Here is a 26,712-nt window from a genome sequence, read left to right as displayed (position 1 = left end):
CCTCACCACCACAGGTATGTGATGCAGGTGCATGACTGGGGTTGCTGGGGAATGTGCCTGAGGTGTGCCCCCCCCCGACAGTGAAGGGTAGGTGGACAAATGTCTGGTGTTAACATAAGCACCTTTAATCCGGCCTGGAAACAAATCAGCAACGAGTGTATAACGATCTCTGTATAACGAGTGTATAACGATCCAATCTGTCTGATTCACCGTCCCTCTCCCAACAGGAAGAACACCAAAATCCCACCTTTCTTCTCCTTCCCTTCCATTGTTCTCTGAGCTTCACCAGTCTCCTAGTACAGGGACTGAACAGCTGGCCTGCCTCCTCACTCCCAGAAGACACAGCTCAGACTCTGGCTTATCTGCTGGTTGCCTTGCAACTCTCTGGCTGCTTTCTAACTCTTCCTCTCCTTGGGAGCTAACAGCGTCTTCCCTAGGAAGGAGGGGGGCCAGGCTGCCCTTTCTAGACTCTGACAGGCAGCTCTGCAGAGTTGGCCCTTTGCTCGCTTAGTTCAGTTTCTGAGGTGGACTCTTCTGCTGCGCTCTGGAGGGTCACGTTCTTGAACACAGTGCTGCTGCTTGTTTGTTTTTAAACAGGGGTCAAAGAAGCGCTACATGGAACACCAGCCAGTAACCTGGCTGAATTTTGAACCCAAATGAAGTTAGCCCCCTTGTATAATTGTCTCTAGATTGTCTCTACTTGGCTGTATCAGGGGGACAGGTCAGACACCACTGCCCAATCCATTGGCCCAGCTGGAGCACACAGTTACTTAGAATCATAGAGAGTTGGAAGGGACCCTGAGGGTCATCTAGTCCAACCCCCTGCAAGGCAGGAATCTCAACAAAAGCATCCCTAACAGGTAGCCATCCAACCTCTGCTTAAAAACCTCCAAGGAAGGAGAGCCCATCACCTTCCAACCGATTCCAAGGAGCCTGTTCCACTGTCAAGCAGCTCTCTTATTTAGGCCAACTTTCTCTTCCACATTGGCCATTCAACCTGGCCATTAGACAGCAATATAATTTTATCACTTGTTCTCTTGTTGTCCATCTCTCTCCCCACACAAAAAAACCCTTTTCCTTTGTGGTTCATGTCCTAGAAAACTTTGTGCTAGGGATGGGGAGCATCTGGTGCCCCCCAGGTGCTGTTATTTAACCCCCATCAGGCTCATCCAGCATGGCCAGTGGCCAATGGTCAGGGATGCTGGGGGGGATGCTCCACATTCCCAAGTGCCACAGGTTAGCTTTTAGGTGCTTAACAACAAAATGAGCTACAGCAATCATTTCACAGCACTTTACAGAATAGAAGAAGAAGAGTTTGGATTTGATATCCTGCTTTATCACTACCCGAAGGAGTCTCAAAGCGGCTAACATTCTCCTTTCCCTTCCTTTCCCACAACAAACACTCTGTGAGGTGAGTGGGGCTGAGAGACTTCAGAGAAGTGTGACTGGCCCAAGGTCACCCAGCAGCTGCAGGTGGAGAAGCGGGGAAGCGAACCCGGTTCCCCAGATTACGAGACGACCGCTCTTAACCACTGCACCACACTGGCTCTCCTAATAACCTAGAACATCGCAACAGCTTTGCTGGATCAGGCCAGTGGCCCGTCTAGTCCAGCATCCTGTTTTCACGGGGACCACACAGATGTCTGTGGGGAAACTGGCAAGCTTCTTCCAGCAACTGGTATTATTAGGATCATTTGTTTTTTTAATTGCATTTATACCCCACCCTTCTTCAAGGAGCGATGGAGGCAGGCACAGCCATCGTGGCTAGTAGCCATTAAAAGCTTCCTCCTCTGTGAATTGGTTTAATTTTCTTTTGAAGCTGCTCTAATCCTCTTTTAAAGCAAGTTTGACAGTTTAGCTATGCACTGCATGATGAAGTATTTTCTTTTATCTGTCCAGAAAGAAATGAGAAAAAAAAATGGAAATGCATCTCCCTTGCTGAAGGAACTTACCATTTAAACCACATATTTAAAGCACCATGATACAGTGGTACCTCAGGTTAAGAACTTAATTCGTTCCGGAGGTCCGTTCTTAACCTGAAACTGTTCTTAACCTGAGGTACCACTTTGGCTAATGGGGCCTCCCACTGCCACTGCGTTGGTGCAATTTCTGTTCTTTTTTTTCTTTTTGAAAATCAATAAACAAATTTTATTACGGTAGAAACCGTTGCAAAAAAATAATAATCCAAGTGTCAAAATATGGAACGCTTCACGAATTTGCATGTCATCCTTGTGCAGGAGCCATGCTAATCTTCTCTGTATCATTCCAATTTTAGTATATGTGCTGCCGAAGCGAGCACCGCAATTTCTGTTCTCATCCTGAAGCAAAGTTCTTATCCTGAGGTACTATTTCTGGGTTAGTGGAGTCTGTAACCTGAAGCGTCAGTAACCTGAAACGTCTGTAACCTGAGGTACCACTGTACTCCTTTAAACAGTCATGGCTTCCCCCAAAAGAATTCTGGGTGCTTAGTTTGTTAAGGGTGCTGTGAGGTGTGAGGATATTCTGCCCCATTCCCCTCAAAGACCTACAATTCCCAGAGTTCCCTGGGAACAGGAATTGATTGTTAAACAACTCTGAGAATTGTAGCTCCCTGAGGAGGCTCTCCTAACAACTCTCACCACCCTTAATAACTACAACTCCCAGAATTCTTTGGGAGAAGCAATGACTATTTAAAGTGGTATCATAGTGCTTTAAAAATGTGGTGTGGATGTTTACCCGACAATAAATGTTGGAAATGTAATGAGACTGAAGGTACATTCTTTCACCTTTGGTGGACATGCCCAAGGATTAAGACATTCTGGGAGATGATTTATAATGAAATGAAAAAGGTATTTAAATATACCTTCCTGAAGAAACCAGAGGCCTTTCTCCTGGACATGGTCGGCCAATTGGTGCTAAAGAAGGACAGAACTTTTTTTATGTATGCAACAACAGCAGCAAGAATACTCATCGCAAAGTATTGGAAGACACAAGATTTACCCACTTTGGAAGAATGGCAGATAAGGTGATAGACTAAATGGAACTGGTGAAAATGACTGGCAGAATCCGAGACCAGGGAGAAGAGTCGGTGAAAGAAGACTGGAAAAAGTTTAAAGACTATTTACAGAAATACTGTAAAATTAATGAATGTTAGAAAAAGGTTGGAATGAAGTTACATGGCTTTAGTAGAAATGTTATAAGGAACTAAGTACCAATAGACTATTAGTGTATTAAAGAGAAAAATAAGGTTAGAATATGTTAAGATAATTACAGGACAGAAAACAGAGGAAGATGGAAAGGAATTGCTGAAACAATTAACAGAAGTGGAATACAAAAAGGGAGGTGTGAGGAGGTCGCTGAAACAAGTGAATGAAAGATAAGATATTGAAATTGTTTGATGTGTCTTAAATTGTTTTTGTTTTGTTTTGTTAGTTTAATGTGTTAGTGTTAGTGTTATGCAGTGTTTTTGTTTTTGTATTGTATTGTATTGTCTTGTCTTGTTTAACTTTTTTTTCTTTTGTAGTGTTTAAACTGTTGGGAAAGTAATAAATATCATTTTTAAAAAAGTGGTGTGGATGTGGCGTAAGTGTCTACAATTGTGGAAACAGGGAAGAAAGAACAAACCAAGGAAGGGCAAAGAGATTAGTGCCTACCCCCCCACACCCCCTGATTACAGTTCACCAAAGGGGGAATGACTTATAAACATTTCTGAGCACAATTCAAAGTGTTGGTGCTGACCTTTAAAGCCCTAAACGGCCTCGGTCCTGTATACCTGAAGGAGCATCTCCACCTCCATCGTTCTGCCGGGACACTGAGGTCCAGCTCCGAGGGCCTTCTGGTGGTTCCCTCCCTGCGAGAAGCCAAGTTAAAGGGAACCAGGCAGAGGACCTTCTCGGTGGTGGCACCCGCCCTGTGGAACGCCCTCCCATCAGATGTCAAAGAGAAGAAAAACTACCAGACTTTTAGAAGACATCTGAAGGCAGCCCTGTTTAGGGAAACTTTTAATGTTTGATGGATTACTGTATTTTAATATTTTGTTGGGAGCTGCGCAGAGTGGCTGGGGAAGCCCAGCCAGAAGGGCGGGGTATAAATATATTATTATTATTATTATTATTATTATTATTATTATTATTATTATTATTATTCCCTCACTGCAAGAAGCGGTTAGAGGGAACCAGGCAAAGGGCCTTCTCGGTGGTGGCACCCGCCCTGTGGAACGCCCTCCCACCAGATGTCAAAGAGAAAAACAACTACCAGATTTTTAGATGACATCTGAAGGCAGCCCTGTTTAGGTAAGCTTTTAATGTTTGATGGATTACTGTATTTTAATATTGTGTTGGAAGCCGCTCAGAGTAGCTGAGGAAACCCAGCCAGATGGGCAGGGTATAAATAATAAATTATTATTATTATTATTATTATTATTATTATTATTATTATTATTATTATTATTATTTAGATCAGGTCTTCTAGTCCAGCATCCTGTGGCGAACCAGATGCATAGAGGAAAACCACGGCTGGGGCCTGGAGGCAACAATGCTCTCATCCTTCCTAAACTGGCATTCAGGGGCACTGTGGCTCTGATCCTGGAGGATCAGGTACAGACCTCCACAGCTTTCACCAACTATTAGTCTGTAATCCCTCTCAGGGCAGAGACCTGTTCTCTTAAACTCAGGAAAGCACGAATGGGGAATAGGTGGCCTTCCATGTCCATCAGCCCCGGTCAGCACCACCAAGAGCCAGGGATGATGGCAGTTGCAGTTCCATGCACCACCCAGGGTGGAAGGGGAAGGTTGCCGTGCGCACAGGGTCTCGTTCCAGGTTGGAGGAAACTTGCAAGGTCAGTGTGGTGCGGCAGTCAAGTGTCAAACTAGGACCTGGGAGACAAGGGTTCGAATCCCCCACTCGGCCATGAAGATCATTGGCAGTGAGTGACCCTGGGGGCCAGTCGCTGCCTCTCAGTGTAATCTACCTGCCAGGGTTTGTTGTGGGGATGGGGGTGTGTGGGGAAAACCATGTGCACCACTTTGTGCTCCCTGTAGGAAAAATGCAATAAATAAATCTAAGATAAGCAATGCATAAACATCTTCATATCCCCCCCATACGAACCTGCCCATGTTTTGAGATCTTGTGGGGAGGCCTTTTTCTCAGGCCTGCCACTCTTACCGGCACGCTTGGTGGGGAAGTGAGACAGGGCCTTTTTGGTGGTGGCAGCTCCCATGCAGCTTTGGAACTACCTGTCTAGAGAAGCCAGACTGGCTCCCTCCTTGCTTTCCTTACATCAGCAGGCGAAGGCCTTCTTGTTCCGGCAGGCTTTTGGGAACTGGCTGCTGTTACTGAAAGGGCTGGTGCTGTTTTTATTTTAATTGTATGAATTTTATAAATTTTATATATGTAGGTAGTTTTAATTCTATTAATGTTCAATGGTTATTTAACGATACTTTCCCTATGTGTGTAGTGGTTCTTGTTTTTATATGTAAGCTGCTTTGTGTCCAGATAGGGGGAAAGGCGGGATATAAATAAAGATAAAATAATAACAACAACAATTGGACATTTAACAGCACAAGCAACACTGTTAATAACTAATTGCTATGCCACAGGCATTGTTTTTAAATCTCCACAATGTCTGAGTTATAGCAGTTACTATAGTAATAATAATAAAGTGGACTTTGGAGGGTGGGAGTTTAATAATAATAATAATAATTTTATTAAACCGATTAGTCTCCAAGCGACTTACAGCAAATATCTACCTACCTACCAGGACATACGCAACACAGTACCACAATACAAGGAAGGGGAAAGGGTTGTGTGTCATGCATGAATATATATAACCATAAAAATATATATAAGCCATAAAAATAATAACACCCTTCCTTCTTCTGCCTGCCTCCGCCCTCGCCGCCTGCAGGAGGTCCCCTTTTCCGCCCCGGGAGGTTCCGTGGCGCGCCCGCCTCCTTCCTCCCTTTCTCCCCCGTCGCCTCCATTCCCGGTGCCCGCAGCCGCTGCCTCGCTTCAGCTCCGCCCCAACGTACCGCATCACTCGGGAAGAGGGAGACGCCGGGAGGAGCTTCCTCCTTCTCCTCCTCCTCGGCGCCCTCGTCCTGGGCGAGCCGAGCGCTGCGCTCCCGGCTCCTGCCTCCTGCTCTTTGCTGCGGCGGCGGCTGCTGGCGCGCGCGCGCGGCAGGGACTCGCCGTCGGGGCGGCCGGGCGATGCTCTTGCAAGATGCCGGTCAAGCTCAAGAACCGCTACAACCTGGTGGACGATGCCGGAGACTCGCGGGTGCCGCTGCACAACGAGGAAGCCTTCCAGCACGGGATCCACTTCCAGGCCAAGGTGAGCCGGGGGTTTGTGGCAGGCGCCTTTGCGCGCCTTTACGCACGGGATCCCGCGCTGCCACCGCTGCTTCCTCCAGACCGGAGGTCCGGTCCCACCGCCCCACCCCGTCTGGCGACATCCCAGCCGGGTTCCCTCCAGTACCCGCAGCCGTGGGGCGCAGATTGTCACCTCTAAAGAAAGAGGTCTGCCCGTGCATGTGCAGAGTGCTTCTCAAGACGCGCTTTGATTCCTCGGCAAGCAGCTCTCCTCCTCCTCCTCCTCCGGCGTGTTTGACTAGGAAGCTCCCGTGATTTCCCCGGTCAAAGCCGTAACTCGGAGCGCTGAGGAAAAGGGGTTCCCAGAACATGTGCAGAGCTTTTGGCTCGCGTTGGGCAGCGAACCCCTTGCATGTTTACAGACGCCTACCGCCTTTGCTCCCAGTAGCAAGAGTGCTTCAGATTGTAGCCTTTGATCGAACACCTAAGAAGGCAGGAATCTCACAGGTGCAGCTTTCCCCCATCATTCCTGCATCCAGGGAGTGGGAATAATTCCTTGTTTAGGATTTCTGCCTGTCGTAGAAGTTGTTAAAGGTACAGAAGTCCTGTAAGAAGAGAAAGGCGACAACTCTTTCCTTCACCTTTTATTTGGTAGTGGAGAATGCAGCAATTTCATGTGCCTGCGAGGTGTGGGGGGGGCACCTGAGCCCCCTAGGCACACTGTCCACACCTGGGCATCCAAGCCCACTGAGCCTCTGACCATGTTTTAGCACCCAAGGCAGCCTGCAGGCCTTGTGCACTGGCCGGCATGTGTTAGACAAGTGCTGGGGCTCAAACCTACCTGAAAATGTGACCCCCTCCACAAGCTCAGGCTCCCTACTCCTAGCACTTAGGGAAGGGGGCTAGGTTCCCACCTAGGTGGCCATAGTCATAGCCCCTAAAATGGAGCCTCCATGTGCAGGGGCAGTGTGCCCTCTGGGAACATGGCTTGCAGGCTAACAACCTTCCTGGGGTCATCCAGCTGGCTGATTTGCGGACAGAGTGCTGGACTAGAAGGACCTTTGGTCTGATCCGGCAGATCTCTCCGTTGCCTTGTAGCTAAATAGAACCTCTGTGTGTAGCTGCAGTCTGCTTCTGAATGCTGGTAACTGGGAGCAGCAGCTGCAAGAGCGGGGGAGAGAGTACGCCCTTTATTCTCTGCTTGTGGAAATCCCTCAAAACGTGCAACTGCCCGTTGCTTAAATTGTGGTGCTGATCGAGATGGATGCTTGGCCCCATTGCAGGAAAGTTGCACCGCTGTACATGGTCCCAGCCCCTGTTCCTGAGCCAGACTGGAGAGCAGCAGTCCCAGGGGAAGGGGTGTGAGTGATTCCTCGCTTGTTGCATTCCTTGGGGGGGGGGGCTCCTTAGCACACAGGTAGCAAGAAGGTAGATTAGGATCTCCTGGGAGATATTTGGGTAACTTGGCAGCAGTAGGTGTTCTTATTACTAACTTCTGAATGCTTACCAGTTGCTGGAGGCCACAGGAAGGCAAGTGATGCTTTGGGGCTCAGATCCAGCTTGCCAGTCTGGGTGGCCACTGAGAGAAGAGCAGGCTTGTCTTATGTTCTTATATACTGTTTTAAAAGAGTTTCTTGGCGACTCTCTTTTATACATTCTTAGCTCTCTTTTTCTCTCTTTTGTATTTTGTCAATGAGTTGTTTTAATTTGTGTGAGCCACCTTGAGTCCCAGCCTGGGGGAAAAGCGGGATACAATAAATATAATTGCAATAATAGATTGACAGGGCTACCTGCCTCCCAGCTGTCTGACAATAGCATGGGGTGTGCCTTATACAAAATCGGGCCAACCACTGCCTATCTAGCTCAGCGTTGTCCACACTGACAGACAACAGTAGTGGTTTTTACAGTTTTGTCGATGGGAGACATTCCCACCCTAACCTGGAGAGGTAGTGGATTTAGCGTGGGACCTTCTGCACGCAGGACAGGTGCTCTACTACTGAGCCACTGTTAACCATGTGCTAAGGTACCGGTAGGTTGCGCTGTGGGTTAAACCACAGAGCCTAGGACTTGCCACTCAGAAGGTCGGCGGTTCGAATCCCCATGACGGGGTGAGCTCCCGTTACTCGGTCCTTGCTCCTGCCAACCTAGCAGTTCGAAAGCACATCAAAGTGCAAGTAGATAAATAGGTACCGCTCCGGCGGGAAGGTAAACAGTGTTTCCGTGCACTGCTCTGGTTCGCCAGAAGCAGCTTACGCATGCTGGCCACATGACCTGGAAGCTGTATGCCAGCTCCCTTGGCCAATAAAGCGAGATGAGCACCGCAACCCCAGAGTCGGTCACGACTGGACCTAATGGTCAGGGGTCCCTTTACCTTTAAGGTAGGTTGCCAGAAAAGGCTGCTTGGGCTGGTGGGGCATCAGGAGTTGGGGTTCATAGGTGTCGACTTGAGAGTGGTTTCTGGTGTGGTCCCAGGTCCCAGGCTATGCTCAGAGAGCTACTGTGCAATGACAGTTACTATTAGTAGTCCAGAATTCTCATAGTGACCAACCATATGCCCTGTGGGAAACCTACAAGCAAGATTAGAGGCAAGAACAGCCCTTTCCCCTCCTGTGGGTCCCAGAAACTGGGATTCAGAAGCCTTGCTGCAGAGCCGAGATGGCTAGCCCTCTCCTTCTCCATGAATCCGCGTAAGAGCATCAGCAAGTATAGCTGACCTGCAGGTCTTTCCAGCCAAATTTAAAAGGACTCCGGCCTTTATTCTTGTAGTGTTTGGAACTGGCTGTTCCCACACCCTGCAGTCAAAATTCGTTTATCCCAAAAGATCTGCGATGTCATTTACAGAGGGAAAAACAAAGTCAAGAGAGTCGGGCCAACCAATTTCTTTTTAATTGCATCCTAATCGGATGGAGCCAAGGAGGTTTATTCAGGGAGTGAAGGGGTGCAGATTCAAGAGGTCATAACAGTTGTATGATCTTGTTGCATATAAACTGGCTTATCCTGCTCAGTATGGTTTCATATTCAAAATTAATCTTCTCTGGTTGTCAGAGTTTAAATCTGTTGGGCATTTTCCCTGCAGGAATCCTTAGGAACCTGCTCTGGGGTGGTGGTGGGGAAAACTTCCTCACGCCAGGATCCAGTCTTCAGAAGTTGCCTTAATACTCAGTCAGACCCTTGATCCATCCAGCCCAGTATCTGACAAGCAACAGTTCTCCCTAGTCTCTACTTGGAGATTCCAAGGAATGAGTCTGGGAACTTTTGCTTGCAAATCTGGTCCTTGTGCCATTGAGGCCTCAGCCCCATCTCCTCCTTGTCTGAATTGAGACTGGTGTGATGGTTGTGTGCTGCCACATGTGTCCTATGAATAGCTCTGTGGGTCTTGAAATCTGGGGGAAGAATATGCAGGCTGTGTTGCCGACGCAGAATTCTTCATCAAGCAGAGCAGAAGGGGAACTGGTTCTTTTTAAGCCTAGAGAATGAAGGTTTCCATGGCAAAATTTAAGAAGTGTAATGTGAATATTTGCATTTGAAGTGGCATTTAAGTGATTCCAGCATTTAGGTCCCAGCTTTATAGAGGACTGAAAACAAAGTCTAATATTCCTTGGAGCCTCTAATCATGTTCTTGTCAGCCTGGGCAGCCAGTTGCTGATACCAGCTTGGTATCAAAATCCCATTTGCGTCTGAAAATAATGCAAGCTTCCAAGCTATACAGAAACCTTCACATGGCAGAATGGCAGTGGTATTTTTTGCCAGCTGTTTATTGCTACAACTGTGCTCAGCAGATGGGCAAGAAAACCTCAGTTCTGCCCTGCAAATAGTTCTGTGTCACTCTGAAGGGACACGTGGAATTTGATTTGACCGTTTGACCTGTATTTAGCCTGTCTCCCAGTGTAGGTGGTGCAGAGAGAACCCAAATCAGGATGTGATTATCTTGTGCAAAAGTAATTTGTAAATGCTTGCCAGTTGTGCAGGGATGAGCTCCAAGAGAGTCTTGCGATGTTGACCTCTCTTATGGGCCCAACCTTGCATTAAAGGCGCTCTAAGTGACAGCAGGATGGTGGGAGGGGCTGTGTGAAGACTGACCTTCCGAGACAATAATGGGTGTTTTGGAGGGCAGGAGTGGGGGCTGGGGGAGAGAGATGCTTTAGATGCCGGACACTGTCATCTGTCCCCTCCCCCCTTCTCAAGCTGTGCCACTGCTTTCTTCCTTTTTAAAATAGCCAGCTCCCCTCCCTGGCTGGGAATATTCCCTCTCTGTCATTGTTCCCAAAACCACAATAAATCCTAAGATTGCAGTCCTAGAACCCAGTTGCTAGATAGTTTTAAGCCGTGTGGGATTGAGCCAAGCTAGTTTCTGAGCAAAACCATGCCGAATATGTAACCCAGAGAGTGGTGTTTTCTGAAAGAGTTTGAGCCCAGAAGCACATTAGCACTTTTAGAAAATATCTGAAAAAATGGGAAAGGTGCAAAGGGACATCTTGTTGATTTCAGAGGGAGGGCGGGCTTTTAAAATGGTAATAGTAAGAATATTATTATGTGTGGTTTATCAGTCTGTTATTAACAACGGTGCTCATGCTTTTAAAGGAATGCAGATGTTTATCTTTGGATTTCCTTATATCTTGCAAGCTTCCTCAAGCCTGGAATTAACTATTAGAGTGCCTTGGTATTTAATAAAGATTCCCCGAACAGAACTTCTGGTGAAGCACAAGAATAGGGTAAAGAAAGCCAAGGTCATCAGTTCTTCATAGGAGAGGGAGATTATAGTCTTGGGAAAACATTGGTCCCTCTCATTGCTTGAGTAGTGATATTCTGATGGACAACCGTGAGAATGATCAGCACCTGAGAGGGGGGGAACAGTGATTTCAGTACATCAGTTTCCCCCTTATTATTCGGGGTTATTGGCTTTTGTTGTTATTACAGTGGTACCTCAGGTTAAGTACTTAATTCCAGAGGTCCGTTCTTAACCTGAAACTGTTCTTAACCTGAAGCACCACTTTAGCTAATGGGGCCTATTGCTGACGCTGCGCTGCCGGAGCCCAATTTCTGTTCTCATCCTGAAGCAAAGTTCTTAACCTGAAGCACTATTTCTGGGTTAGCAGAGTCTGTAACCTGAAGCATATGTAACCTGAAGCGTATGTAACCTGAGGTGCCACTGTATTATGTTATGTATTTTGTGTTTTTATTTTGTAATTTATGCTGCAAACGTCCCTGTGATCTTCAGATGAAGGGTGGTATGAAAAATTAATAAATATAAAATAATAATAATAATAGTCATAAATTAATTAATGAAGAAAAAAAAGAAGCAGACCCTCATTGCTGCAGATTGCAGTCTTCTAGGGGACAGAGCCCTGTGCTTGATTTGCTTTGTGGTTTGACATTCTTACACATCAGGCAGAGAGCACTGGCTGTTCATCATTTTTATGAAGGAAATACGTTTCACAGTTTCGTGGGGTTGGGGGTGGCACAGCTCTGCTTTGGACTGCAGACCCTAAAGTGCCAAAGGTGTCTAGGAGTCTGGTCTCTGTGAAATAAGACGGATTGCAGAGTGCCACAAAGACCCCTGAGCCCCAATAGAGCTGGAAAGGGGAACAGGGCCTGGAAGCACCTGGGGGTCCTGATCCTGCCTACCTCGCAAGGCTGTTGTGAGGTTAAAATGAGGAAGTGGGAAGCCATATACGCTACCTTGAGCTCCTTGGAAAAAAGGAGGGCTATAAATGCAACAACACAGGTGAAACTCAAAATATTAGAATATGGTGGAAAAGTTCGTTTATTTCACTAATTCAGCTTGAAACGTGAAACTAATACAGTGGTACCTCAAGTTATGTACTTAATTCGTTGTGGAGGTCTGTTCTTAACCTGAAACTGTTCTTAACCTGAGGTACCACTTTAGCTAATGGGGCTTACAACCGCGGCGGCACAATTTCTGTTCTCATCCTGAATCAAAGTTCTTAACCCAAGGTACTATTTCTGGGTAACCTGAAGCATCTGTAACCTGAAGCGTCTGTAACCTGAAGCGTCTGTAACCCGAGGTACCACTGTATATGAGATTGACTCGTGACATGCAAAGCAAGATATGTCAAGCCCTGATTTGTTATCATTGCGATGATCATGGCGTACAGCTGATGAAAACTCCAAATTAACAATCTCAGAAAATTAGAATATTCAAGGAAATCAGCAAAACAAGGATTACAAATAGAGCAAGATTGGACCTCTGAGAAGTAGAAGCACTTCTCGCTTTGCATGTCATGAGTCGATCTCATATATTAGTTTCGCCTTTTAAGTTGAATTACTGAAATAAAGGAACGTTTCCACGATATTCTAAATTTTTGAGTTTCACCTGTAAATAACGTTCCCTCCTGCAGCATAAACAGGAGAACAGGTTTGGCAGAGGTTCCCTTCTTGATCTTCTGGATAAGCTGCAGCAACTCTTTCAGCTCCAGCTCCCTTCAGCACCAGCCAGTGTGGTAGTGGCTGGCTAGGAATGGTGGGAATTGGAGTCCACCAACATCCAGAGAAGAAGAGGAAGAATAAGAGTTTGGATTTGATATCCTGCTTTATCACTACCCTAAGGAGTCTCAAAGCGGCTAACATTCTCCTTTCCCTTCCTCCCCCACAACAAACACTCTGTGAGGTGAGTGGGGCCAAGAGACTTCAGAGAAGTGTGACTGGCTCAAAGTCACCCAGCAGCTGCATGTGGAGGAGCGAGGAAGCGAACCCTGTTCACCAGATTACGAGTCCACCGCTCTTAACCACTACACCACAGAGGGCACTGTATTGCTTCTGTACCTGGCCTGCAGGTGGCCAGTAAAGCAAAAACCGGTGCCCTGGGATTATGTGTTTTGCTCCTGGCATATGTCCAGTTGCAATCATGAGGAGAATTCTGGGCACCAGGTTGGCGGCTGCAGTTTAAAGACCTACCTTGGTCCATAGTTAATTCCATTTCCACTGTGTGTGTTTCTCCTCCTTGCATACTGGGACAAGTGAATTGTTGCAAGAGCAAGATACAGTCAAGCAATACAGTAGCTAAGATCATGTTGTTGTTGTTGTTTAGTTGTGCCCGACTCTTCGTGACCGCATGGACCAGAGCACACCAGGCCCTCCTGTCTTCCACAGCCTCCTGCAGTTTGGTCAAACTCATGCTGGTAGCTTCGAAAACACCGTCCAACCATCTCGTTCTCTGTCGTCCCCTTCTCCTTGTGTCCTCCATCTTTCCCAACATCAAGGTCTTCTCCAAGGAGTCCTCTCTTCTCCTGAGGTGGCCAAAGTCTTGGAGCCTCAGCTTCAGGGTCTGTCCTTCCAGTGAGCACTCAGGGTTGATTTTTTTCAGAATGGATCGGTTGGATCTTCTTGCAGTCCATGGGACTCTCAAGAGTCTCCTCCAGCACCAGAATTCAAAAGCACCAATTCTTCGGCGATCAGCCTTCTTTATGGTCCAGCTCTCTCTTCCATACATCACTACTGGGAAAACCATAGCTTTAACTATACGGACCTTTGTTGGCAAGTTGATGTCTCTACTTTTTAAGATGCTGTCTAGGTTTGTCATTGCTTTTCTCCCAAGGAGAAGGCGTCTTTTAATTTCATGGCTGCTGTCACCATCTGCAGTGATCATGGAGCCCAAGAAAGTAAAACCTCTCACTGCCTCCATTTATTCCCCTTCTATTTGCCAGGAGGTGATGGGACCAGTGGCCATGATCTTAGTTTTTTTGAGATCATAGAGTCGTAGAATTCTTGTGTGGGAAGCAACCCAGGGGATCCTCTAGTCTAATCCCTTGGCCAATAGACATTCTGTTGTGGCGAATGCAACCTGGATTTAAGGTGCCATTTGGCACCTAGCTTATATATCTGAATTTATAACACTAATGCCAGCCTCCCCCTTCTTGGCACTTTCTTGAAATCTGAGTGTTCCTATGTGCTCCATCCACTGTTTGCTGGTGTGCCCATGGCAGCCTTTGCCAAGCTGGTGCCCACTAGATGTCTTGGACTCCAGCTCTCATCAGCCCCCAGGTGGGCTTGATGATACATTGACCCCAAATGGCTTTGAGGTCCCCCTCCCCCCAAAATTATTTGGAACTGATTGTAAAAATCAAACAAACCAATGGTGACCTCAGAACGGTTTACAGAAAGAGTGAAACAACGGAATTATCAGTAAAGACACGTGAAACAGCTATTTGAAACATTCAGATCTTAATTTAAGTAAGTGGTTGAAAAATACTTGGAGTCCTGCAGTGATTTCATGCTCTTTATTGCAGCTTGTAAAACAGTGACTGAATTGCCCCCCAAACCTCAGGCTTTTATATACAATATTTACACAATGAGTCCCGCCTGATTGGCTGATTCTGCTTCCCTCCTGGAGCCTGATTAGTCTTCTCCTGCAGGCCAATCAGTTGTTGCATTCTACGATCCTACCAGCCTAATAGGCTGATTAACTTCCTCCTGGAGCCTGATTGGTCTTCTCCTGCAAGCCAATCCGTTGTTGCATTCTGGGATCCTACCTGCCTATTGTTCTAGGGATCCAAGCTTAGTACATAACAGTGATGAAACTAAAAACCAGATTAAAAGACTTGCCAATGTTCCACATAGCTGGGTAGGCTTAGCAGGTACCACAACCAGCAAGTTGTGCCTTCCTGGTGTCAAGAGGCAGGGAGTTCCAGAGTATGGGCAACACTGCACTAAAAGATCAATTCCGTACAAATTTGGAGCGGGTATTATGTGGCACCCGTAATAATAATTCCAGTTCTGCAGATCGAAGCGGCCAACTGGGCAATCTTCTGCAGCCGAGTGCTATATGAATTTTATGAAATAAATAAATAAATGGCTTCCCTTCTGGCGCTCAGGTATAAGCAGGATTAGAATCCCCATTTCACCTCTAAGCCCCCCCCCCCCATCCAAGCTCCTTTCCACCACCCTTGTGGCTTAAAGAAGGTTGAGCAACTAATCTCCAGTTGAGCAACGTTGGAGTTGGCACACTCAGTTGCAAGCTTGATGGGTATCACTCGGGTCCAAGTCCGACGGAGTGTGTGTGTGTGTGTGAGAGAGAGAGAGAGAGAGAGAGAGAGAAATGGGCAACAGAAATCCTGCCACTGGCGTGCAAATTTTTGTACAGGCCTAGCCTGGTTCTCAGTGTCTTCACCTTGCCCTGCCGTGACAGAGCCTCATTAAAACGAGCAATTTGCAAATCAGCAGTCGTGCAGTTATTTCCTCCGGCGGGTACCAATTCCAGGCTGGCTGAGTTTGGCAAGAGGTGGGATTCTGTCGGCTTGGCTTATCTTGCGAGGAGCAGCATAATGCCAGGAAATGGAGGGTGAGAAAATGGAGGCCAAGAACTTTGTTTTTGCAACTCATTTCCACCGCAGGGTCAAGGGTGTTATGACATCCCCAGGATAGGCACACATCAGCTGATATGGAACACCCGTACGGTTACTCAACAGACCAGAGGGCTGCAATCCAGCTGTTGCAGTGCAAACACAGAGCTCTGTCCCAGCCAGAGTGCTTGCGAATTTTAATGCCAGGCACCCAATCTGTGCATACTTGTGTAGGCTTAGGCCCCAGGCTTTCTGAAGAACCGTATCTTCCCATGTGAACCTGTCCAGATTCTGAGATCTTCAGGGGAAACCCTTTTCACAGTCCCACAGCCTTGGTGAGGACACAGGAGAGGGTCTGCTCAGTGGTGGCTACTCCCAGACTCTGGTACTCCCTCCCTAGAGAGGCAAGCCTGGCTCGCTCCTTGTCTTTTTGCCAGCAGCTGAATGCTGTTTAATTCCCACATGCCTTTGAGAACTGACTTTTTGAAAAAGGAAAAGGCTTTGAAATTACGCTGTGCTTCTTTTTTAAACTGTATTTTAATACATTGGTTTTTAATATTCCTTGAATTCTATTACAGTCGTACCTTGGAAGTCGAACGGAACCAGTTCCGGAAGTCTGTTTGACTTCCAAAATGTTCGAAAACCAAAGCACGGCTTCTGATTGGCTGCAGGAAGCTCCCGCAGCCAATCAGAAGCCCCGTCGGACACTCAGCTTCCAAAAATAGTTCGCAACCAGAACAGTCACTTCCAGGATTGTGACGTTCGGGAGCCAAAAGGTTCAGGAACTAAGCTATTCGACTTCCAAGGTCCGACTGTGTAGTATTGTTGTTGTTTAGTCGTTTAGTCGTGTCTGACTCTTTGTGACCTCCTGGACCAGAGCATGCCAGGCACTCCTGTCTTCCACTGCCTCCCGCAGTTTAGTCAAACTCATGCTGGTAGCTTCGAGAACACTGTCCCACGATCTCGTCCTCTGTCGTCCCCTTCTCCTTGTGCCCTCAATCTTTCCCAACATCAGGGTCTTTTCCAGGGAGTCTTCTCTTCTCATGAGGTGGCCAAGTATTGGAGCCTCAGCTTCAGGATCTGTCCTTCCAGTGAGCACTCAGGGCTGATTTCCTTAAGAATGGATAGGTTTGATCTTCTTGCAGTCCATGGGACTCTCAAGAGTCTCCTCCAGCACCATAGTATTTAGTTATTGTATTTATGTTTTTAGTCTGTGTCTGGGGTGTTAGGGGAGGGGCAGTACCTCTGGTGGGGGCCATGTTGTGCTCCTTCTCAGGTAGTTCATCCCCCTTTGGTCCCCACCCTGCTCTCAGCTCTCACCTGTGGCTTCTAGAAGCTGCCAGCATGTGACAACAGCCACAGTCCTGAGAACGGCTTCAAGTGGCTGTCTGCATCAGGTGAGGGTAGCCAATGGGTCACAAAACCTCAGTGAGTTTGGGACTCTGTGTGCGAAGACAGGCTCCGAAGGATTGAGCAGACCTCATACCTACGGGACCACCCCTCCTGGTATGTCCCGCGGAGGACATACGGTCTGCAAACAAAAACATCTTGGAGGTCCCAGGCCACAGGGAAGTTAGGCTGGCCTCAACCAGAGCCAGGGCTTTTTCGGCTGTGGCCCCCATCTGGTGGAATGCTGTGTCACAAGAGACTAGGGCCCTGCGGGACTTGACATTTTTCCGCAGGGCCTGCAAGACAGAGCTGTTCCACCAGGCCTTTGGCCAAGGCACAGTCTGAACCCCTCCTTTGGTAATCCTCACAGAACTCTAGCCCAATGGTTGCCATTAATTTGATTCTGAATTGATTTTAGAATGAATTGATTTTAGAATGTATTTCAATTAATTGATTGTGATTTTATGTAAATTGTGTTACTTTTACTGCTGTTAGCCGCTCTGAGCCCGGCTTCGGCTGGGGAGGGCGGGATATAAATAAAAAATTATTATTATTATTATTATTATTATTATTATTATTATTATTATCATTATTAAGAGTGGGTCCAACAGTTAAGAAGGTGGTATCTGCACATGCTGTAGAGGGAAGTGAGGGGCAGGTGGAGCCAATCCACCTGGGAAGGTAGCCCACCTGGGAGAAGGAAAGCTCTGGTCCCAAACCTTGTTGGATATCTTCAAGAAAAGAAAAAACTCAGGAGCAAATCTTACACAAATCCAGAGTGGAGTCCCTAAGGCTGTTGGATGGCACCTTGTACGCCACCTTCCATCCAACTCCTGCAACCTAGCGGGTGTCAAACGTATTTCTCTCTTTTGGAAAGAGGGGTCTTGGTCAGCCCAGGACCTCCAGACACACTGCCCAGGATTGTGCCCCGGGGAGCTCACTTTGGTGCTGCTAACACAGTGGTTGGACTTCACCTCCAAAGGGGCACTCCATTGTCTCTCGAGAGACAATGCCTTTGTATTTTATTTGTGCTGCTTTGATTCGCGCAAGCTGCCTTGGGTCCCAGTCTCTGAAAAAGATGGGCTATAATAATAATAATACAGTGGTAACTCGGGTTACAGACGCTTCAGGTTACAAGTGCTTCAAGTTTCAGACTCCGCTAACCCTCATAATAGTACCTCAGGTTAAGAACTTTGCTTCAGGATGAGAACAGAAATTGTGCAGCGGCAGCGGGAGGCCCTGTTAGCTAAAGTGGTGCTTCAGGTTAGGAATAGTTTCAGGTTAAGAATGGACCTCCGGAATGAATTAAGTACTTAACCCGAGGTACCACAGTAGTAGTAGTAAGAAATAAGTGTGTGAATGCTCAGAGCCCTTGCAGATACCGATGCGAATGGGGCAGATGTGCAGAGCATCAAGCTTTGGAACAGGGGCAAATTGTTCCAAAAGTCTTTAACGAATCACTCCTGGCTTTGCTCTCTCCCTTCAGTACATTGGCAGTCTGGACGTGCCAAGACCCAACAGCCGCGTGGAGATAGTGGCCGCGATGAGGAGGATCCGGGTGAGTCATTGCATGCGTCTTCCTTCCTTCCTTCCTTCCTTCCTTCCTTCCTTCCTTCCTTCCTTCCTTCCTTCCTTCCTTCCTTCCTTCCCCTCCCCAACCTGCAGATATCTTCTGCTTACTTTGAGCCGCTCAGTGATGCAATCAGAAAAACGTTCTCCTCCCCCTGTGCCTTGTTCTCCGCCACCTCCAAAAGAAAAAAGCACTCTGCCCTTGCCTTCCTTTCCCCAGGAAGCATTCAACCAGAAGGCTGGCTGGACTCCACTTCACATACGCCCCCGCCACCCCCACAAATGGCTGAGCCCATGGATGAGCTGCATTTCCTCCTGGAACAGAAGCCCAGATTCTCTCAAGTGGCTAAGATGGCCTTCTGGGAATGAATGACTGCAGCTTAGGAGCTGACTTCTGGAGAGTCTGTGGGGGGCGCACGTGGCAGTGCTAGACCAGGTGGTGCCTCTGTCCACTTCTGGCTCTGCGGTCAGTTTGCATTTCTCTCTCTTTCTCCTCTCCCACGGCCCCCTGCCCGCCCACCCCTGCTACTTTGCCTGACTTGAGGCAAGACTGACTCTTTCTTGTCAGTTCTGAGAAGGAGAGCGAGGCCAAAGTGTCTCTTTTCATAGACTCGTAGAACTGTAGAGCTGGAAGGGATCTCCAAGGGTCCTCTATTCCAGCCCCCTGCAGGGCAGGATCACAGCGCAAAAATCCCTGGAAGGTGGCCCTTCAACCTCTGTTTCAAAACCTCCAGCAGAGTCATGTCCACCACTGTCTATAGCTAAGGTGCTCTGGAACTAGCATGGTAACGTGTGTTGAATTTTTCAGCTTCCAAAAATGGGAGCTGCTAAAAAAAGTTGTGACATGACTTGGGAATTCAAAACATATTGTACAGTCATACCTCATGTTACGTCCCTTCAGGTTATGTCCCTGGGCGACCCGGAAGTACCAGAAAGGGTTACTTCCGGGTTTCGCTGCTCACGCATGTGCAGACATGCAAAATGATGTCACGCGCATGCACAGAAGCAGTGAATTGCAACCAGCGCGTGCGCAGGCACGCTGCTGCGAGTTGCGCTCTTTTCATGTTGCGAACGGGCCTCCGGAACGGCTCCTGTTTGCAGCCAGAGGTACCACTATATATTAAGAAGTTAGCATAATTTAGTTTTGCTTGATGAGTTAACAAAATTTTAAAAAACTGACTTTCTATTGTTTTTGTGGAATTTCTGGGTGTGCAGAACCAGGTGCTTCTGGGGCAGTTCTACAGAAACAGGAGTGGGCCAAGTTTTCTTGGGGGACACAGAAGAGGTGCGCAGCAGAAGCTGCCATATGCAGCCGTGCCCCTTGCCACAAATTCCTATTTTCAAAACAGGGAGGTGGTGGTGATTTAGATCCTTGGGTTTTACTGGGACCCTCGGCTCCCAGTAGTATTGCATCAGCACCTGGAGGACTGCAGGTCCCCCCCCTTGCAACCAGTCCAGCTGCCCCCCCCCCAGGGCCTTGGGTTTTTGCACCTGCTTCCACCCGTGAAGCTCCACATCCAGTCTCCAACTTGGGAGGCTGTTAGGGAAAGCCTTGGCCGAGCTCGGAGGGTGGACCAGTGATGCTTTGAGGTGGCCCAAGACCATCTCACCCCTCTGTTCACTGCACCAGGGAGTGCCCCTGCCAGCTCAGGGGTTGGGCACTTGGCTTGGCATACCAGGGGCACCAGGATCAACCTTGGGCTCCCCCTTCCCTAAGGGTTGCAAAGCTGGGAGGGGCCCTTGGCTGGCTGCTTCCAGTCAGAGGAGATAGCACTGAGGGCTGGGTGGATGTGTGGATCTGGCACATAACAGGTCCCTCTGCCCATACCCACCCACCCAGGGTCTCTGGGTGTTTTGCGGCGGGTCCTAGGAAAAACACAAGTGCGGGCACAAGCCCTCACCCACCACCACCATTGCAATTCACACCAAAATCCTTTTGCTTTCTCTGCTTCCACCCCGCTGTGCCAGCCAAAGGCTCTCCAATCCTGTTTTCCAACAGCTGCCTGCGCTCAGGTACCTTGCAGGGGTTCTCCCTTAGGCTGCCCCCCTCCCTGTCGTCCTGTGGGCTCTGTAGGCTGGCATCCGCTAATCCCCTAATCAGCTGTGCTGAGTGGCTTTATGAAGCATCCTCCTTGTGTTCTGGGCCAGCTATTCCGCCCTCCCCCCCTTCCCCCTCCCCTTTTATAAAAAGGCTTCCGAGATTTAATAAGGAGGAAGGCATTCCTTGTGTTCACATTTCCCAGCTGGGGCTTGGCGTGGGCGCCTTGCTTGTGACAGTTAATTGGCAGTTAGAAAGGGGCTGGGGGTGGGGAGGCCAGCCAGCGGCGTCAGTGGAGGAAAGGAGGACGGGACCTGTGTGCTCCCAAGCAAAGCAAGGTCTACGTGACAAATCCTAAAGCAGTTCCAGGCATGCCAAAGGTCTATAAAATTGTGTGTGGCGTGGAGAAGGTGGAAAGAGGAAATGGCAACTCCCTTTCTCCGTCCGTCAGAACTTGGCACCCAGGGAAGCTAAATGATTAATAATAATAATAATAATAATAATAATAATAATAATAATAATAATAATAAATAATAATATTTTTTTATTTATACCCAGCCCTTCCCGGTTCAACAACTGGGCTCAGGGCGGCTAACAACAAATTTAAAACACTTAATTATAAAAGCAGCATAAAATACAGTATAAAAACATGAATAACAATAAAATTCAAAAATCAATTAGATGATCCCCAGGGCTAGCTGGCTGAATTGGTGCTACTTGGGCCAGCGAGGAGGCCAGGGGAGAATTAGCCTCGGGGTATCAGAGAGGTGATCTTCATAAAAGGGGAGGGGGAGGGAAGAGAAGGGAAATAATGATGGAAGATTCAGCTTCCAGCATAAAAGGGAGTTCTTCTCTGTACAATGCATAGTTAACCTGTGGAACTCCCGCCCACAGGAGGCACATTCATAGAGGAGAAGGCTGTCCATGGCTCCCAGCCATGATGTCCACAGTGGGAGACAGCAATGTTCAGGCCCAGGTAGAAGTAGGAGAGGAGCTTGAGTAGACTTGCCCTGCGTCTCAGAGGACTAAGCTGGCCAGGGCTCCCCGCCAGGAACATGCCAGACATACACTGTCATGCCAAGACTGCCCCATGCCTCCCAGCTGACTTGGGGACTCTTGCCCTGGGCCTCAGACAAGCTCTGCACAGGCCTGGCTATGCTTCTGAAACCACAGAAAGGGAGAAGGCTCCATGCTTGGGTTCTGTTTGCAAGTTTCATCCTGGCACCGAGAGGCTGGCCTAGATGGGCCATGGGCCTGATCCAGCAGTGTCCTCTTATGCTCAGCGCCAGGCTCCTGATCAAGACACCTGGAGGGATGGGAGTTGTAGTTTTCTGAAGGGGGTGCGGGTGCTTGCAAGGAGGGTGGGAAACTCTAGAGAAAGTTTTCCGAATCCTGTGCTAAACTGCAGTCTCCAGAGTCCTTGTGCGGAAGTCTGCAATAAGAGCTGAGCATTTTAGGAACCTTCGCCAGCCAAATATGAAATGTCATAGGATCGGACTGACATTTTTAAAACGGTTTGCAAATGGGATAAAACAATGAAAATATCACTGAGAAGAATTGACAACAATAATTTAAGACCTTTGGGAAGTTAAAATAATGATGGACTAAAAGCAGATTAAAGCTCACACCAACTTTCTAAACTTCTGGGTTGGCATGTCTAAAGAAAAATGATTTTAGCAGGCACCAAAAGGAGTATAGTAAAGGTTCCTGACATCAGGTAGAGAGTTTCAAAATTACAGGTGCTGCCACCCTATGAGATCGAGATCCCACAAATGCCGGATGGCCAGTTCCACAGATCGAAGCAGGCAAGTGGGCATATATGGGGCAATTGACAACAAACAAAGGCAAAATATTTGCACACTGACTCTCGGCAGTTTTAAGGCCTCTCTTTCTTACAAAGGTGCTGGATGCGAGATTTGGCTTCAGTGTTTCAGGGCAGGATGCTTTACTTTGAAGCCATGCTGGTAAAGTTTTCCATAGCACAGGTGTCCCCCTTGCCTCCTACCTGCTGCTCAGGGTGGGTGGGGAACCCAAAATGAGTGGTGGGAGCCCTCTGTTCTTTTGAGAGCTCCTGGATCCGCCCAGAGACACAGCCATGCCCCCCCCCCCCCGCCTCAGGCTGGTTTCTTGGCAAGAGGTGTTCTTTAACAAACAGAGAGAAAGCTCAGCCCTTGGAGCAGAATGTAAATTTGGTGCTTGCTGTGTTGGCTTGACATTAAGGCTAAGCTAAGCCTGCATTTAAATGTGTGGGGGGTTTTCTGCGTTAAAAATTGCCAGCCTTTCTCCTGGATTATTAGTAGCCTCCTGGAGCCACAGACTTTTTCTGCGACTGACTGAGCTGTAGCTAATCCTCCCTCCTCCCCTGCCAATTCCCCCAGCTTTGACAGTGACAGCGGATGTCATTACTCTTGCCGCTTGAATATTAAGTGGGGCGGCAATTGGTGCGCTCCTTGGCAGGAGCATCCTGGCCCCCCATTACATTCTGGTTCTTTGTAGCCCATGCTTGCTTTCAGAGCCTGGGGATGGTTTAGGAAAGGGCCTCACCCTGAGACCAGCTGCTGGTCCATCTCGTCCAATGTTGTCCATAATTGGTGCGAAGGAAGCTGCAGATCTCCAGGCGTAGCTGGACTACAACTCCCAACCTCCCTGGTTGTTGGCTGCACTTGCTGGGGCTGATGGAAGTTGCCGTCCAGTAACATCTGGAGGACCAAGGGTTAACCACTCCTCCCCTCGGGTCTGGTCTCCCCTCGGGTCTGGTAGCCTCTGCCTTCCAGGGCCCTAGGCCAGGGACATTCCCAAGCCCTACCTAGAGATTAGTTTTATTTTAAGGGAGGCTATTTGTTTTGTTTTGTTATGTATTTTGCATTCTCACTCTACAGTGGTACCTTGGGTTAAGTACTTAATTTGTTCCGGAGGTCTGTTCTTAACCTGAAACTGTTCTTAACCTGAAGCACCACCTTAGCTAATGGGGCCTCCCGATGCCGCCGCGCTGCCGGAGCACGATTTCTGTTCTTAACCTGAAGCACTATTTCTGGGTTAGCGGAGTGTGAAACCTGAAGCGTATGTAACCTGAAGCGTATGTAACCCGAGGTACCACTGTATATGCTTATGTTGTAAACAACCCTGTGATCTTCAGATGAAGGGCTTTATACAAATTTAATTAATGATGGTGATTATGATGATGATGATAATAAATATCTAACCTTTATCTCCCAGGATCTCAAAGTGGAGTACATGGTTCTTCTCCCCTCTCCTCACTGAATCCCCACAACAGCAACCCTCAAGGTAGGTTAGGCTGAGTGGCGCAAGGTCAGCCCACGAGGGCTTTGTGGCTGAGTGGGGATTTGAACCCTGGACTCTCCCGGGTGCTTATCTGATGCTGCAACCACTACACCACGCTGGTGCTCTGCTACTGGGGATTGAACTTGCAACCTTCTGCATGCAAAGTGGATGATCTAGCATTGAGATACTGCTCTTCTTATGCCGCTCACAGTGTTAAATGGAACAGGTTGCACTCCATGGCAAGATAATTCGTTCAGGCTTTGCCTCTGGAGGTGTCAGAGCAAGGCCAAAGCAAGCTCAGAGTGCCTTGCTAGGACCTGGGAGGCCAGGGTTCAAATTCTCATCTCATCTATCAGGCTATTGCCTCTCAGCATGACCTACCTCGCAGGGATGTTGTGAGAGGCTAACATGGGAAGAGGGAGAGCCAGGCATGCCATCCTGGAGGAAAAGGTGAGATAGACATGTGAAATATAAATCTATTAACCCACTGAGAACCCCGGTTAATACATAGGAAGCAGAGAGGCAAGCTGGCACTGAAACCATAAGTCACATTTTCAGAATAAGTAAATAAACCAAACAGAGTTGAAAGTCAGAAGGCAGCGGAGCCAACTTTGCAGCCGTATTCCTACCAGCAATCCATCGGTCAGGAGCCTTCCTTTAAAAAGAGAGGATTTAACCTGGCACCTGAATGCTACAATTGAAGACACTTATTTGGGGGTGCCACCAGCGAAAAGGCCCTACCCCTTGGCATGTGTGTTTGGGGGTGGGAAGTTCCTGAAGAACTGCATCAGAAGAAGGTTTTTAAGGCCACCTATAGGGCTGCCATTTCCCTGCCTGTTTTATCCTTTGCAAACAACCCTCCGAGGTAGGCATGTCTGAGAGAGAGGCCTCCAGTTCTTTCAGCCTGGCATGTAATTGCAGCACCGGTGGTGAGGAACATCTGTGGCACTCCAGATGTTGTCAGGATCCCAGCACCCATCAGCCCCGGCCACATGGAGGCCTAAGCCCCACAACCGCTTCACTACACCTCCCTGACTCTCAGTGTGGGCTAATTGAGGTTGGGAGGTTGACGGATCAAGCCTCTGCCTTTTAGCTGATGGAAACATTAACCAATTGATTGAGTCAAAGTTAAATGAGGTCAGTACAAAACCTCAGCAAAGTTTCCTTGTTCAGGCCCATTGAGGACAGGCAGAGAGGTGAAAATGAAAAGACAGGCCTGTCTAGACCAAGCAAAGTGCCGTATTTTTCGCTCCATAAGATGCACTTAGTTTTTAGAGGAGGAAAACAAGAAAAAAATATTCTGAACGAAACATTGGATGTATGATTTTTGTGGTTCATGCTGTGGCCACAGACATGATATGTGATTTGACGGTGAGTTTGGGCTAGCCTAATGCAAAAAGCCTGAGGATCCAGGTGGCTTTGTAACCACGTTTTTGCACCATTGTGGCCTCATGAAACAGTGGAAGCATTATTTTTTTTTGGTGCAGGCTGTAGCCATGGACATGCTATGTGATCTGATGGTGAATTTGGGATGACCCAATGTAAAAATCCTGAGGATCCATGGGCTTTTACCTCCCTGCTCCCAGGCAGCCTCCTTTATTTCTAGCGTCCCTCATCTCGCTCCTGATTGCTTGCCCATCAGCGGCTTTGTTTCAACACCCCCTTCCCTCTTTCAAAAGAAAAAAAAAAGCATGATCTGCTTTTCGCCCCTGGGCAATTTGGCTCCAGGGACCACGCATTCGCTCCATAAGATGCACAGACATTTCCCTTTACTTTTTAGGAAGAAAAAAGTGTGTCTTGTGGAGCGAAAAATACGGTAATAGCACTGCTGTATTCTGCCTTGGTCAGGCCACAACTGGAGTCCTGTGTCCGGTTCTGGGCGCCACAATTTAAGAAGGATGTTGACAAGCTGGAAGGTGTGTAGAGGAGAACAACCAGGATGATCAAGGGTCTGGAAACCAAGCCTTATGTGGAGTGGTTGAGGGAGTTGGGTCTGTTTAGCTTGGAAAAGAGGAGACTGAGAAGCGATGTGGTAGCCACCTTCAAATAAAGGCAATTACCAATTTAGACATGTCTGACTGATATGCGATTGCACAAACACACACATGCAGCGCTAAACCTGGAAGCGACCTGAAAATGTCACCAAAATGCCACTAGAAGGTTGGGGCAGTGTGGAACGGAATGTTTAACATGAGCCCCACTGGGGTCCAGAATGTAACCCAAAGAAAGACTGCCTGGACCTGGAGGGCTGTCACATGGAAGATGGAACAAGCTTGTTTTCTCTTGCTGTGGAGGGTAGGACTCGAACCAATAGCTTCAAGTGACAAGGAGTTTCTGACTCAACATCAGGAAAAACTTTCTGACAGTAGGGGCCGTGTAACAGTGGAACGGTCTCCCTCGGGAGATGGTGGACTCTCCTTCCTTGGAGGTTTTTAAGCAGAGGTTGGATGGCCATCATGGATGCTTTTGCTTGTGATTCCTGCATTTCAGAGGGTTGGACTAGATGACCCCTGGGGTCCCTTCCAGTTCCACAGCTCTGTGATTTGACACTTTTTGGGGTCCTAGGGACTTAGTGATGTAACCCTGAATGCGTCCCTGCTCAGTAACTCCTTTGGAGAAGGATGTGCTTCTGTAGCAAACAAAGGTCCCGCTCAGCTAAGCCCAGCAATTTTGGTTACCATTGGAGCCGCCCACCCCCCCTTGTCTTTTGTCTTCTGGGTGACATTCCCGGGGTGGTGGGGCTCCTGGTGCTGTTGGTTGCCCACCCTGTAGGGATATCCTGACAAGTTGCAGTCCTGAAGATGAGGTTGAAAGCTCTGAAAGTCATGGATTCAGTACAGGCAGTGG

The 26,712-nt window shown here is 48.0% G+C and overlaps 1 protein-coding gene across 2 annotated transcripts in view; it reads left to right on the top strand.

Moving 5' to 3' along the window:
* Positions 1 to 6,072: 6,072 nt before the first annotated feature.
* Positions 6,073 to 26,712, top strand: part of LOC309361449 (carboxyl-terminal PDZ ligand of neuronal nitric oxide synthase protein-like) — a 46,856-nt gene continuing 26,216 nt past the window's right edge. Inside the window, exons 1-3 of one of the 2 annotated variants that reach the window (XM_081896449.1) lie at positions 6,251 to 6,310; positions 18,463 to 18,534; positions 23,800 to 23,868. Coding sequence is in view for 1 of the 2 variants with exons in the window: in XM_081896448.1 (XP_081752574.1) it covers positions 6,200 to 6,310; positions 18,463 to 18,534 (183 nt within the window). In the remaining variant the exon portion in view is untranslated. Of the gene's footprint in view, positions 6,311 to 18,462; positions 18,535 to 23,799; positions 23,869 to 26,712 lie in introns of both variants that reach the window. The other variant, XM_081896448.1, reaches the window with a different exon arrangement.

Source organism: Podarcis melisellensis (genome assembly GCF_964234715.1).
Source record: "Podarcis melisellensis genome assembly, chromosome: Z".
Classification (NCBI taxonomy): Eukaryota; Metazoa; Chordata; class Lepidosauria; order Squamata; family Lacertidae; genus Podarcis; species Podarcis melisellensis.
Note: the sequence above shows the minus strand (reverse complement) of the source record. Positions and strands in the feature narration are given on the sequence as shown.